At 48.7% G+C, this 14,693-nt stretch overlaps 1 protein-coding gene across 1 annotated transcript in view; it reads right to left on the bottom strand.

Annotated features, from left to right (window-relative positions):
• WDFY4 (WDFY family member 4) overlaps window positions 1-14,693 on the bottom strand; it is a 309,512-nt gene that overhangs the window by 26,513 nt on the left and 268,306 nt on the right. The window contains 4 exon segments of the mRNA XM_008576041.1: window positions 8,454-8,563; window positions 9,409-9,526; window positions 11,445-11,564; window positions 13,372-13,414. Of these exon segments, the coding sequence (XP_008574263.1) occupies window positions 8,454-8,563; window positions 9,409-9,526; window positions 11,445-11,564; window positions 13,372-13,414 (391 nt within the window).

Here is a 14,693-nt window from a genome sequence, read left to right as displayed (position 1 = left end):
CCAGAAGACAGTGGAGCCAAGCCAGGGCTACAGAGCTCTGCAGCAAAAAGGCACACAGATCTTTGCCCAGGTAAGACGCCACTCATACGTAAAGATGCCTGAAATGTATTTTGAATATTTAAGGGATCAGAGATAATAAAACCCAGGCATCTTTCTTCAATTAAAATACTTTAAGAGGTGCTCAATATCACTGAGAGACGAATCAAAATTAAGAGCAAAATAATAGGGGGAAAATGGCTGGCAAGGACTGCGGCTGGACATTGACATGAGTTAAATTCAGGAAGAAGTTCCTCATTATGGGACATCGATTAAAACTGGAAACACCCTTAAAGGAATGTTCTACATCACAAGCACTGCTCCTTCTGTGTGAAGACACAGAGTCTACCTGCTTCCTTGTCCCCGGACAAGGAGTTCAACGGCCACATTCTCAAGCACTTCTCCAACATGGGTAGGGAAAGCATGAACAACATTTAATTCTTGACCCACGCCCATAACAAGTTCAGTAACTGCCTGTGCTCAAGGGCACCAAACGCACGGATGTTTTTATAATATATGCAAGAAAGTCTATTCTTCCCTCCGGGTGGGACTGACCCAAATTGACCCACTGACACATCTAGCTAATGGGATCGGTTTTATGAGCAGGCTGACAACTCATTATCACTGCAGATTTTCTTTCCAATAATCTAAAAGTATCTCATGCAAACAATTCACTCACAAGACGCCACTGATCCATCTGTTGATAGACAGCAGTCCCTTGTCCATCAAAGAGAGTGCGCAAAGAGGAAAGCACTTTGGCTGCAGAACCAGGAAGTCTTGGGCGGGAATTTCAGTGCTCACTCACTTGCAAGATGAACACAGTGAGTCTCTTAATCTGCCCATTCCCTCTTCTGCAAACCTTGGATGATTGTTGTGGGTATGAGAGCAATAGTATGTGTGCATGTGGGTGCATATGTGTGCACGTGAGTATACATGTGTGCACATGTGTATGTGAGTGGGTGTGCATGAATGTGTGTGTGTGCATGTGTGTGCATGTGTGAGTATTTGCATGTTTGTGCATGTGAGTGTGCATGTATGTGATGTTTGCATGTGAGTGTGTGAATGTGAGTGTGCATGTGAAAGTGTATGTGCATGTAAGAGTGTGCACATGTGAATTGTGTGCATGTGAGTTTGCATGTGACAGCGTGTGCATATGGGCATGTGTGTGTGTGCACGAGTGATGTACCTCACGCAGTACCCTAGGCACACAGAAAGAGGTGTTGAGTAAATCTGACCCCTACGTCATTTTCCCTTCCAGACTAGGAATGGGGAGCAATCCCGGCCTCACACCCCAATCTGTGTGCATGGGGAAAGCAACCTGGAGCTCAAAAATCAAGAAAGGGGAGGTAGGTATGTGGGAATATGAGCACGGGTGGGATCCTCTAGCGCTGGGGACAGCTGTGGGTTAAGAGTGGGACACAGGGAGTGCACTGTCAGGGCAGGTCTGAAGCAATCCCACCACCAAGAAGTAAAGGGGCACAAGTGTGAGGGAAGAGAGAGCTGCACACAGCGTTCCTGTGGGTTTCTGCAGAAAAAGTTCAGGCCCTAACACTCTACACAATAAGGCAAAAGCCATGGGTCCCACCCTGTTTGGGAAGCCCACGTACTAGTCCAGCTGTCTTGGTCAATCTTGCTCTCAACTGAGGATTGGCTGACCCCAGAGTAGCCGTTAGCTCTCCTTCCCATATGGCGTGGCCTTTTTCTAAACAAGTGACACCCACAAATCACGTGGAAACACATGCTGCCTGCTATGAAGAGGAGAGCAGACATACAGGAGCACTCAGAAATGGCCCAAACTGCCCACCATCTACTTGTTTGAGAGGATGAGGAAAGTGGGGCTCAGTTATTTGGCACTACCAGTTAGAAAGTTCTAGAGCCAGCAGCTTATCCCAGGACTGTCTGACCCTACTACACATGCCTTTCCCAATGCTCCTCATTGAGTCTGTATAATAGTAATTACACAGAATTAGAGACCCTGAAGGATCCTGGGCAAGTCCCAGTTTGGGCCCTTCCAGACCCCACGTCCTCGCGCTGCAATCAGGGCCAGCTGGAGGCTTCTGAGTCCAGCCCAGCAGACCCAGCTGCCTCCGGCCTGAAGACGGCAGGCAGGGGTCTCATGGGTCATGGCACAGACCCAGGCGCTCTGGCTTCCTTGTCTCCCCCGGGCACACACTCTGCTCTGACCTAGCGCTAGCTCCCCGGGCCTGCCTCCACCAGGAGCTCCCAGGTAAACAGCCAAGATGGGCCAAAGTGCTACCCCATGGTTCTCGGTTCTCTCTGCAGTTAGCATCTGTCTTACACAAAACCCAGCCATCTCACCTCAGGTGGTTTGGAAAACGCTTCCCCACTGCTGGTAATAGCTGACTTCACATGGGCTGTGAGTTAATTAACACAGCACTTTATTTCTCTTTCTTATTAAATGCAGCAGCAGCAGCAGCAGCAGCAGCAGCAGCAACCATTGCCGCTGCATCCTCGCTGGGCGCAGGCCACCTAGCTAGGCCCCACCCAGGCTGGGTCTGATTTCAGGCCTGAGAGAAACTGGTGCTCTTACTGCGTAGAAACAGATGCCTGCACTGGGGCCCCGGCCAGGCACGGCCTCCTGGTGACTCACAGACATGGGCTTCAGGCAGGCAAGACTCCCAAGGACTCCAGCACACCTGGGCTACAGTTGGGGGAGAAAAGCCCCCAGCCCTGGCAGACAGCAGCTCACACTGCCAGGGGCTGGGGAGAACAGAGTACACAGTCGACAGGTGCCTGGTCACGCGGCCTGCATGTGCCACCTGTTCACATCACACAGGGCATGCATATGCCATGTTTATTGGATTGTAAGACTTTCTCATTGTAAGAGCAGATTTGGGGCAGGAAGGTAAACGAGCACAGCAATAATAGAGGGATCATCAATTTTAGACCAGCCCAAACTTAACATCATCTAAATGTGAGGGGAATGAAGCACCCTTTCACTCGGAATCAGAATATGCAGCACAGGAGCCTTCTCTTGGCCTGTCTGTCCTGTGCTAGAGCCTTGAGAGAGCTGCACACATACATAGGTGATCTCGCTTACTCCCCACAGCAGGTGCATTAGGAAGGAATCAGTACTTCCTTTTTGCATACCAGGAAACTGAATCTCATGCTGTCAACAGCTCTCTGTGTAGTGCAGGTGGGCAGGCCACAGAGCCCAGAGAGCCCCATGCCTGCCTCTCAGCAGCGATGGCAGAAGTGCTCCACCGCAGAGCCACCACGCTGCATGCCACTGTGCACTGGATGCACCAGGGGCAAGTGGCACGCATGCTGCAGTGCTGTGTCTACAAGTCATGCTGCTGGTGCGTACCCATGTGTAATGTCCCGTGAAGAGTTCTGAACCATTCAACTGGGAATATGATCTTGCAAATGTACAGTGGATCTCCATTGCATCTCCATTGTTATTTTCTGATGGACCTCAGGCCAGCAGTGTGACCTACTAGAGACTCAGGAACCAAGATTAAGCACGGTGCCCTCTTGTTGGAAAAATACAAAATTAATTATTTCGGTAGCTTGTTTTGCCTTTAGAACAGAACCTGCTTATTGTATCAGCTTTACTGATAATCAACTGCTCTACTCCCGTGATAGAGTTTGGATGTGTTGTTCCCCCAAAACTCATGCAGAAGAAATCTGATCCCCAAAGTGACAGTGTTGGAAGCTGTTTGAGTCATCGGGGTGGATCCCTCACGAATGGATTAATGCTCTCCCTGGGGGAGGGGTCCTGAATGAGATCTCACTCTATTAGTTCCCATGAAAGATGGTTGTGTAAAAAGACCCTGGCACCTCCCCTCTCTCTTGCTTCCTTTTGCCATGTGATCTGCTTGTACCTGCCGGCTACCTGTCATCTTCCAGCATGAGTAGAAGCAGCCTGAGGCCTGTGCCAGATGCAGCTGTCCCAGAACGGTAAGCCAAATAAACCTCTGTTCTTTATAAATTACCCACTCTCAGGTATTTCTGTTACAGCAACACAAACAGACTACATCCCACTTTTGTAAACATGCTTGCTTATCACAATGACTACTATACTGGCTACATGAATGCTGAGAGAACAAAACTTAAAAGGACCCAAAGGNCCTTTAGAACAGAACCTGCTTATTGTATCAGCTTTACTGATAATCAACTGCTCTACTCCCGTGATAGAGTTTGGATGTGTTGTCCCCCAAAACTCATGCAGAAGAAATCTGATCCCCAAAGTGACAGTGTTGGAAGCTGTTTGAGTCATCGGGGTGGATCCCTCACGAATGGATTAATGCTCTCCCTGGGGGAGGGGTCCTGAATGAGATCTCACTCTATTAGTTCCCATGAAAGATGGTTGTGTAAAAAGACCCTGGCACCTCCCCTCTCTCTTGCTTCCTTTTGCCATGTGATCTGCTTGTACCTGCCGGCTACCTGTCATCTTCCAGCATGAGTAGAAGCAGCCTGAGGCCTGTGCCAGATGCAGCTGTCCCAGAACGGTAAGCCAAATAAACCTCTGTTCTTTATAAATTACCCACTCTCAGGTATTTCTGTTACAGCAACACAAACAGACTACATCCCACTTTTGTAAACATGCTTGCTTATCGCAATGACTACTATACTGGCTACATGAATGCTGAGAGAACAAAACTTAAAAGGACCCAAAGGAGTCCACCTATAAAAACCCTGTAAGACCTAAACTCAAGGCTCAGATTTGGAAGTGCTAGCTCATCTGGGCCCACTGGCATAATAAACTACCTGACACTCCAACCCTCTGAGTGCTGACTGCTTCTCTGTTGACATCCGTTCCATAACACTCTCGCAACCTTGTGAGGGGCCAGTGAGATACTGACACATGTAAGGCCCAACAGTGTTCTCAGTGGCACTATCCACAACAACCCAAAGGGGAAAGCACCCCAGTGTGTGCAGGTGGATGAGCAGAGAAAATGTGGTGGATGCATACAGTGCAGCATCAGCTTTAGGAAACTCCAGCATGTGCTAAGGCATGGACAAAACTGCTAAGTGCAAGGAGCCACCACAAAGGAACAGACGGTGCACGATAATGTTTACATGAGACTCAGAGTCGTCAAATTCATAGAGGCAGAAGGTAGAATGGTGGTGGCCAGGGGCTGGGGGAGGGATGATTGGAAAGTTAGTGTTTAATGGGTACCGAGTTTTAGTGTGGGAAGATGCAAAGTTCTGGAGGTGGGTGGTGGTGATGGGTGCACAACACTATGAATGTACTAAATGCCACTGACCTGAGCACTTAAAAATGGTAAAAGGGCAAATTTTATGTTATGCATATTTTACCACAATAAAGAAGTGAAAAATAATGCTTTAAATAATACATGTAACGTACTTAGCACCATCCAGGCCCACAGTAGGAGCTTAATGAGTATTAGAGGCTTGTGCTGTCATGAAAAACAGTCATTTCACCACCTCCTTTATTTCACCAGTAAGGAAACTGGGTTCCAAAGAAAGTCATCTGCTCAAGGTCAAGCACAGCAGAGACCAGGACACTGGGCCCTGAGCCCCAGCCTGTCCCAAGAGTGTCTCCACTCTGGCTTATTCACGCTGGTAGGGGAGAGGCAGAATTGGCTTATGCAGACTGGGAAAGTGTGCACTTTCTCGTGCTGACTCTTAAGTGCACACGGGCTCTGGTCTCCACTAAGTGAAGAAGTCCTCTCTGCACAGATTCCACTCCCTTCCCCCATTTCTTACTCTTCCCCACTCCATGATCCACGCTGAGGTGAGATGTCAGCACTTCTGGCTGTTGAGACTACAGGAGTCCCCTTTCCTTGTCACCACAGTGGGTGAAGCGAACATCTCTTGAGAAGAAACAGGCCTGCTCTTGGAGTCCTGGTGGGATGGAGGGGAAGAGCCTGACTTTAAGAATATGCCAGAACATTCCTAAGGAGGTCTGTGAAGACCCCAGGACTCCCAAAGGGGAGATGGGCACATCCCCCACAGATGTAGCCTTTGTAACCATTCCCTTGAGAGCCAAAATGCATCTTTTGTTACAGGGAAGAAGCAGGAGATGGCTGGATCTTCTGCTGGCTTCAGAGGCTTGGGGTGGTTACGACCCACTAGAAGAGCCATTTAAATGTAGGAAAGTGGGACCAATTCAGAAGCACACATGGAGAGGCCAAATGATTCCAACTCGGATGGTCCAATCTGCTGAAGATAGATTTGAGCCCAAAAAACTGGGAGTCACAACAGAGACTTCAGTGTGGAGTCACTAGCTCAAACTAAGGTGGCTGCATTTGTGCCACCTAAAGCACACCAAATTGGCTTGGACCATCTCACGCTGGTTAACACCATCTCAAGCTAGTTTTGTATGATTACCAAAGGACTAAACTGGCTAAAATAAGCTCAAACTAGTGATTAGCTTCAACTTGTCTGTAACCCAAATCTCCTCGTGGGTTCCTGGCACACCTGTTTAGTCTGGCTTATGCTACCTTGGAATACCTTGCTGCAGTCCAGACTGCCTTAAATTAGCTTCAGCGAGAGGAGACCAGCTTGAACAAGTTTTGCCTGCAGTTAGTTCTCCTGTAGGGAACTAACAGTGATTGATCACCTGCATAGTGTCAAGCTTTGAGCTGGGGCTTTCCCCACACTTTCTCATTTAATCTTCTCGGCAGTCCATCAAGATGTGCATAATTAACCCTTACTTCCTATTTTTCCAGAGGTAAAATAACTTGCAGGAGATTCTGTATGTATTAAGCTGCAGATCTGGGATGCAAATTTCAGAGCTGAGGCTACTTCAGTCTCACTCCGTCTCCTTGGATGTGAAAAGACACTTAGAGCAGGTGGAGCTGGGTCTTCTGGCTTTAATGCATTTGACCCAAGGAGCAGGAGAAAACTTCAAAAGCATCCTGAACATTTAAACACTGAAACTCTCTGGATGGAAAGAAGTAACAGAATCCACCACTATCAACATCAACAGTGATCATCGTTTCTCGTGGATTAATGAGCAACACCTGGATGGGATTGCTGGCATGGGGTACAGCTCTGGGACTATTCGTTTTCCAAACCAAACTTACTTAAAATGCTTGTTGCCTGAGCAAGGCTCATGGGAAGCACATTTATTATTTTTGAGTGTATTTCCAGGGAGAGGGGGTTATACAGTGTCTAGACAGGCCCTGCTGTCAAGGAGAGAGAAAGCTGTGCCAAGAAACAGAAGACAGGAGGGTTTGGCTCCTTGTCTGCAGAAAGTGCCTTGACCTTGCTTACCTGTTCCTGCCCAGGGCTTGGGAGTTGGCTTTAGTGCTGACCCAGGGTGGCCTTTTGTCTCTCAGAGTCAAGGCCCTCTGAGTGACCACAAAGAATGACCTTGCAGGTGAGGTCAGACAAAAACACAGTTTCTGGGACATCCATGCTCTTTAGAGATGAGGCTTAGGTGTCGGAGCAAATACATGTGTGTTCAATGGCCTGTTGCCTACCGTGGCTCATGCCTTCCTCTCCATAGGATCCCTGCAAGGTCTAGATCGGATCAGCCCATAAACTCGGGCCTTGTGATGTATTCATTTTGGGGTCGGCTGAGCCAGCTGGCTGCAGCTGGGCTACCTGAGGGGTCTCCCCCTTCAAAAGCTATGCCCCTGGGATAACAGACTCCTTGGAAGCAGGATCCTGGTGATGGTGTTGGGACGGGAAGAGAGGAAAAGAATGTCTCAGCACTCACACAACACTGCCCATGAGAGACTGTCCCAGAAACCCCACAAGCCTTGGACACCCGCGCCCGGGCGGACGTCAGACTGGCTCACTTAAACTTGTTTAGGGTTGCCAGGTAAAATACAGGAGGCCCAGCTAAATGTGAATTTCAGATAAACGACAAATAATTTTTCAGTATAAGTCATTGTTTATCTGAAAACCACTGTTCATCTGAAATTCAAACTTAACTAGGCATCCTGTATTTTTATTTGTGAAACCTGGCAGCCCTCCACCAGTATAACAATGGTCTGTTAGTTTATGGGTGCGTCCATTGGTTCTTCATGCAGCTGTTTGTTTCAGTCTTCAAATATTTTGTTTGTACTTAGCACAGATTTATGCATTCTGATGTCTTGAGTCCTATTCTTTTCACTCTTCCTTGTATTCATTTTTCTAATATTTGCCGGCCTGCCTTTCTAGTATCCAAGTTTCATGCTTTTTCTTTCCACTAAATCTTATTTATGTTAAGTATTTTTTCCATATATCTTCTTCCCTATTTTCTAGAGTCTTTTGCAAGACTCTGTTGTGTAGGTTTAACTGATGAAGAACAGCCTGTCTTGGCTGGATGGACCAGAATCCTGGAACCAACATCAAGTGGGAATTACTGGCTTTATAACGATTGAGTTTTTAGCAGAGGGGTCCCCTCCGTGTCCAAGCTCAGGTCCTGGCCTGTGTGATATAGCTGTGCGTGCGTGTGTGTGTATGTTAGAGTATATGGGGAGCGGGCAGCAGCTCACCTGCAGAGAGCAGAAGGCTTGGGTGAAGGGCGGCATCCGGACCAAGTAGGAGGCGATGATGATGGCCGAAGAGTAGTGAGTGTAGTAGTGGCACTGGACAGTCATGTCTCCTGCAACAAAAGGACATGGCTGAGAAGTGCTTCCACATCTGAGCTGCTGCCTGCACCATGCCCGATAACAGCATTAAAAAAACATGTGCATTGAAGTTAAGGAAGTGAATAGACTTAAAGAAAAACATTAAGGCAATAAGAATACAGGAGGCATGTGAATGTGGCAAACATTGTAAAGGTGATGTGCGGGTGGACAAAGTTTGGGAACTAGATTCTAGAGCCAGGCAAATGCAGGCTCTGCCATTGAGAGGCTGTGATCTTGAGTGAGTTGCTTAAACTCTCCGAGTTTAAGTTTTCTTCTCTGTGGAACGGACCATTGTATGCACGAACGGTATGAATGCAGGCTGGCCTGTGCCTGGTATAAAGAAAGTGCTGAATGAATGTCAGTCCTCTCCACCTTTGCCTGTCCCAGGTATGGAGTTACTAGCTCTTAGCATGATACTTCTCCATTCAGGCTCCATGTTAGAATCACCTGGGCCATGCCTGACCACAGACTTAATTTAATCAGAATTTCTAGAGGTGGGGCCTGGACATCCCAGTATTTTTTGAAAGCTCCCCAGGTGATTCACTTGCGCAGCCAGGGTGCTAACCACTGAAGGAGAGACGTCTCTATTCAAATACAGTCATTTGTAGGCTAGGTGACCCCTAAATCATTAGCAACTATCATTTCAAGGCATTCAGATCAACAGCACTGCACAAAACACCAAGCTGAGATCTACCCAAAGACCTCTCTATTCAAATGCAGTCATTTGTAGGCTAGGTGACCCCTAAATCATTAGCAGCTATCATTTCAAGGCATTCAGATCAACAGCACTGCACAAAACACCAAGCTGAGATCTACCCACCTTCAGTCTTCTCAACTTCTTTAAACCTCTGGATAAATTTCAGCTTCCTTTCTTTGGTCTGAGCCCCCATGGGCTTTGATAGGTCCCGGAATATCTTGGGATTCGTCAAGTTCAACGTCTAGAAGGCAGATGTGGAGCTGGAGTTAACTCCTCCATGCCCTCTTGTGCCCCAAGAGTCATGCTCTTTAGTTTTATGGTTCTCTTTATTGGTTTATTGTCATTCGGTCTGAAGCCCTTCTGGCCATTAGCTGGCATGCCACGGTTTTATGGCCCCGGACCCAGTGATCCACAAAGACTTAATAGGGGAGAGATGGAAAATAAGAGGAGGGGAAGATTGAGTTCACAGTGAGCCTGTTCCAAGTTGACCCAAATCAGAACATGGCCACCAGTTACCAAAAACAGACTTTCAGAAGAATTCCTGTTGTCTAGGAGGCATTTGGCTCCTGCCCTCATGGGGGCAGTAACTATAATTTACTCTCATAGTTCAGGGTCCTTGCTTAGGATCCAACTGGCTTTATAGGAAGTTAGAAATCACCTGTTTGGGATGAAATGAGAGAGGCACATCCCCACCTTCCTGCAGGCCGATTCCCCTCTGGGCAGTGGAACCTGCTGCCCGCCCCTTCCCTGCCTTTGGGATACACAACACTGGAGACGTGAGGAGTCTCAGGGCCAGGTGTCCTGGAGATGTTTTCTTTCAGCAGAGAGGTTCTGCGTGTTAGCAGAAAAGCCCAGTGCTCCCAGGGTTTGCATTTCTTTACAGGAGGGGGTGTCTCTATCTAGCCCTCTTTCTTTTCACTAGCAGAGAATCGCCACAGCTCCACTGGGGCACAGGGTGTCCCAGCTCAAAGGCCTGCAGAAGCCAGGGCAGGGACAGGTGGCAAGGAAGGGAAGCAAGCAGGAAGTAGCCCGTCCTGAGACCCCTGGGAGTGACGAAGGGGACACGTGGACACCCACACTCAGCTTCAGCTGGTCTTGCTAGGTCAGAATTGCTCATAGTTGCTAGATCTCTTGATTTTCCAAAATATATTGGAAATCCAGATTTTCAGGAAAAAAAAACTCCCAATTTTTAAGTGCTGGTAAGTAATCAAAATTTTAAATACATGATATGGGCTAAACAAAAGTGGTGCATAAACCACCACTTTGCAACAGTGAGCTAAAGCTGGGATTTGTGTGCCCCGAAATGCCTCAGCCTCAGAGTGCCCATTAGCCCAGTATGTAGCACATGCAGCTGCTAAGAGAAGCTGTGCTGTGCTAAGTGTCTTCATTGGGAACGAGAGGTCACAAAAGATTAAGCCCCCTCTTCCACTTCCTGGGGTCTATAGTCCCAGCAGCCTTAGACAGGACAGGACAGGCTGCTCTGAACCACTGGCCCAGCCACCTTCTGTCTTTCACACATGGCCCAACACATCTCTAGATGGCAGAGCCTGGGGGGTTGGGACACTGCTCCCTCGCTGGTCATCACCACGCAGGCACAGCCATCACCGTGGTCCAGCTGTGTAGTTTTCCTCCTCCTTTCTCTGCCTACTAAGGTCCAGGAGCAGAGGCCAGAAGAGATGAATGACCTGACCTTGCCAATAACTTCTATTGCTATATGACTCAGTCCAGATCTTGGGTGAAGCCCAGATACTGTCATCTCCTTTGCTGAAGTCAAGCTATAGGGAGCGTGGCACATTCTCTCTCTTGCTCTCTCTGTTGATTCTAGGAACAGACACCATGCCACCTCACTTGTGACTACCTCTCATGGGTGTCAGTTGCCCTTGTTGTAGAGAGGAAGCCAGGAAGCCCTCTGGGGCCCACACTGGCAATTGTACTAGTCGTATTGATCATCTCACAGGTGGGGCTGGGACAGGAAGCCAGGTAGACTCCAAGGCCACCATGGGGTCCAGAGCTCTGAGCACCAAGCAGCCTTCAGGCCCAGGTTCCCAGGTGGAGGTAACTGAACCTCCTAGCAGAAGCTGTGTGCTGAATTTGGGTGTTCTAGCTACGGGGTAGGAAAGCCTCAGGACACCTGCGCAGGCTCCATGCAGATGCCTTACCTCCGAGGTGTAGTCAGCGAGGACCCAGGGAAACACTGGGTACTGCATGTAGTCATTGTAGGTCCTCCCAGCCAAGGTGTTGAGGTACATGAGATACTCGAAATTGCTGATGTCCCTTTTCTGCCAGAGGAAACAAAGGGAATAAACCAGACACACTGACATCCTCCTGAGGCCATGGGGTCTAACCCTCAGCTCTCGGCAGGAGACCCTGGCTCTGCTGGTGGGGACAGGCAGCCGGCATCGAGGTTGTTGCCTGCACATCTTGTGCATGAGGCAGTGCCCACACAGACAGGCACACCCTGATTGCAGGGTGAACAGAAGCAAGTGTATTCAGGAGGCTAAGGTGGCCAGGGAAAATAAAACAGTGCAGCAACCCAAAGCCAAGGATAAAATGTTCTTTCGTGTTAAATGTTGGATGTGGTACTCAAAGGTTGGTTAAGATAATAGAACTAATGCTGGTGGTAAACTAACTGCTGATCCTTTTGTGGTTAGAAAACTAAGCAGAGGGGACATGGTAGTCACAGAGAAAGAGGCCCCCTTATGGATGTATCACCCCATGATCGCCAGGGTTGATTTGCAGAAAGAGGCCCTCCCTATTGGGCTGCAAGATCTCTCTTCCTCTGGGCCTTTTCCCGTCCCTGCCTGCCTGGATAACACTCCCTCTTAGGGGTCCTCTGCCTTAAGATGGAGAGTCACAAATGGAGACGGGGACTGTATTTGGGAAAAATTCTCCAAGGCCATCTGGTGAATGAACAGTCCAATATAGCTGTCATATCTGATATGGGACTTGCATGCTTAGAGTCACTGCTTTCCTCACCCTGCTCTTTGGGAGAGGATTTTGGAGGTGGGTAACCAAGAGCTACTTTCTCCTTATCCCTTGATTTCAATGACTGACACCCTTGGGGTCTCTTCNAGACAGGCACACCCTGATTGCAGGGTGAACAGAAGCAAGTGTATTCAGGAGGCTAAGGTGGTCAGGGAATATAAAACAGTGCAGCAACCCAAAGCAAAGGATGAAACGTTCTTTCGTGTTAAATGTTGGATGTGATACTCAAAGGTTGGTTAAGATAATAGAACTAATGCTGGGGGTGAACTAACTGCTGATCCTTTTGTGGTTAGAAAACTAAGCAGAGGGGACATGGTAGTCACAGAGAAAGAGGCCCCCTTATGGATCTATCACCCCATGATCGCCAGGGTTGATTTGCAGAAAGAGGCCCTCCCTATTGGGCTGCAAGATTTCTCTTCCTCTGGGCCTTTTCCCGTCCCTGACTGCCTGGATAACACTCCCTCTTAGGGGTCCTCTGCCTTAAGATGAAGAGTCACAAATGGAGACGGGGACTGTATTTGGGAAAAATTCTCCAAGGCCATCTGGTGAATGAACAGTCCAATATAGCTGTCATCTCTGATATGGGACTTGCATGCTTAGAGTCACTGCTTTCCTCACCCTGCTCTTTGGGAGAGGATTTTGGAGGTGGGTCACCAAGAGCTACTTTCTCCTTATCCCTTGATTTCAATGACTGACACCCTTGGGGTCTCTTCCTTTCACTGAGAACCTGAGGCTGAATGTCACCTCATCCCAGCTGGGAGCCACGTGTGTCCTCACAGGAACAAGTGACCCTCGTGTCCACCCCCACTCCTCTGTGTGTGTGTGTGTGTGTGTGTGCGCACCTTCATGGACATGGCACACACACATGCACGCACACTTGCACACACATGCTCTCTCCTTCCCCAACTCTGACTCCAGTGCTCAAGAATCACCTTCCATCACTGAGATCTTCTCAGGAAAATATTTGAGACATTTTGGTAAATTAAGAAAGCAAGCTCCCTTCTTGATTAATCTGCACACTTTCTNCTTTCTCCATCACTGGTGCCTGAGCTATTTTCTGGTTTGTATTCCCAGGGGTTCCCTCTGGAGGAGCCACTGTACCTGCCACCTCTGCAGCATGGTCTTGTCAGAGCCGGGGTGTCTCCTGTGGGACAGAAAACCATGGTGGTGACCAAATATCCCAAGGCAGGAACATGAATAGGGAGCAGTGGGGCTTTCAGGGCTTCGCATGGCCAGGGCATTGAGGAACGCTGCAGACTTCCCAAAGCACGCAGTGACACTATTGTCCAGGCTCCCCTTGCCCCACCCACCCTACTGAAGGTGTGTCCTTACAGTCACCATCCCTCTACATGATGCAGAACATGCTGCTGCCTTAAGTGCAGGTGTGAAGAAGTCCAGGGCACATGCGGAAGCAGGCTCGCGGCCTCACTCGCAGCCCATGCGGACTTCCAGGGCCACATCTCAGCCTCTTTGCCCCGCCCTTGACATGCAAATATAATATATGTATGTGGTCAAACAAATGAAACAATATGGAAGGCCGGGAAATATGAGTCTCCAAACTATTGCTCCTACTCCAGAAGCACCCATGGTTAACAGTTTCTAGAGTATGGCCTGCCCATATGCTTACACAGTTGTTTTTCTGATGGCTCATATGTGGGCTCATATCACAGGCACAGTTCCCCCTGCCCTGCCTCCCTGTGCGGAGACCAGCTCACGGGCTCTGCTGCGGTCCTTCCACAGCTGCAGGCCACCTTGTAGGGGCGGGTCATCATCGGCTGACTTGTCCCCTGTGGTAGGCTTCATTCTCACAAACAATGTTTCCATGACCACCTTTGGAAATAAATCTCTGCATACTTTTGTGAGTGCATCCAGGAGACAGATTTCTAGCCATGGTACTGCTGAGTTAAAAAGTGTGAGCGTTTCCAATTTTGCTACATATTGCCAAATTGCTCTCTTAAAAGGCTGCACCGATTTACACTTCTACAATCAGGAGCTGCAAATGGAACCAGTGAAACACCATAGTTGACCAAGCCTGTAGGAAAGAGTCTCAAAGGGTAGCAAAACGCACTGTTGAGAAGGGCACAGGGAAGAGGCCTCCCAGCTCCACCTGCAATATCCCTTCTGGTGAGCAGGGATTTGTAGAGCCCAGTTCCTCAGCCTCTACAGTGCCCCTCAGTTCATTTTCCAGCTCTGTTTTCTTCCTTGTCTCTCCATGAGGCTTTCCTTCTGCTTCCAAGACCAGGTCTTTGCTCAAAATGTTTCACCAAACTAAACCAAATCATGTCCCCTGGTGCCCTCCATCCCCTCTGCCATGGTAATGTTCAGGTGCCCACAGAGCCCATCCCCCACATGCCCTCCAGGCTCTACCTGCATGGATCACACCAGGACCCCTCAGGCCTCAGTCTGGACAAGGTCTGGCTGCC

This window comes from Galeopterus variegatus, unplaced genomic scaffold (assembly GCF_000696425.1).
Source record: "Galeopterus variegatus unplaced genomic scaffold, G_variegatus-3.0.2 Scaffold1276, whole genome shotgun sequence".
Classification (NCBI taxonomy): Eukaryota; Metazoa; Chordata; class Mammalia; order Dermoptera; family Cynocephalidae; genus Galeopterus; species Galeopterus variegatus.
This window is presented reverse-complemented; position numbering and strand designations above follow the sequence as displayed.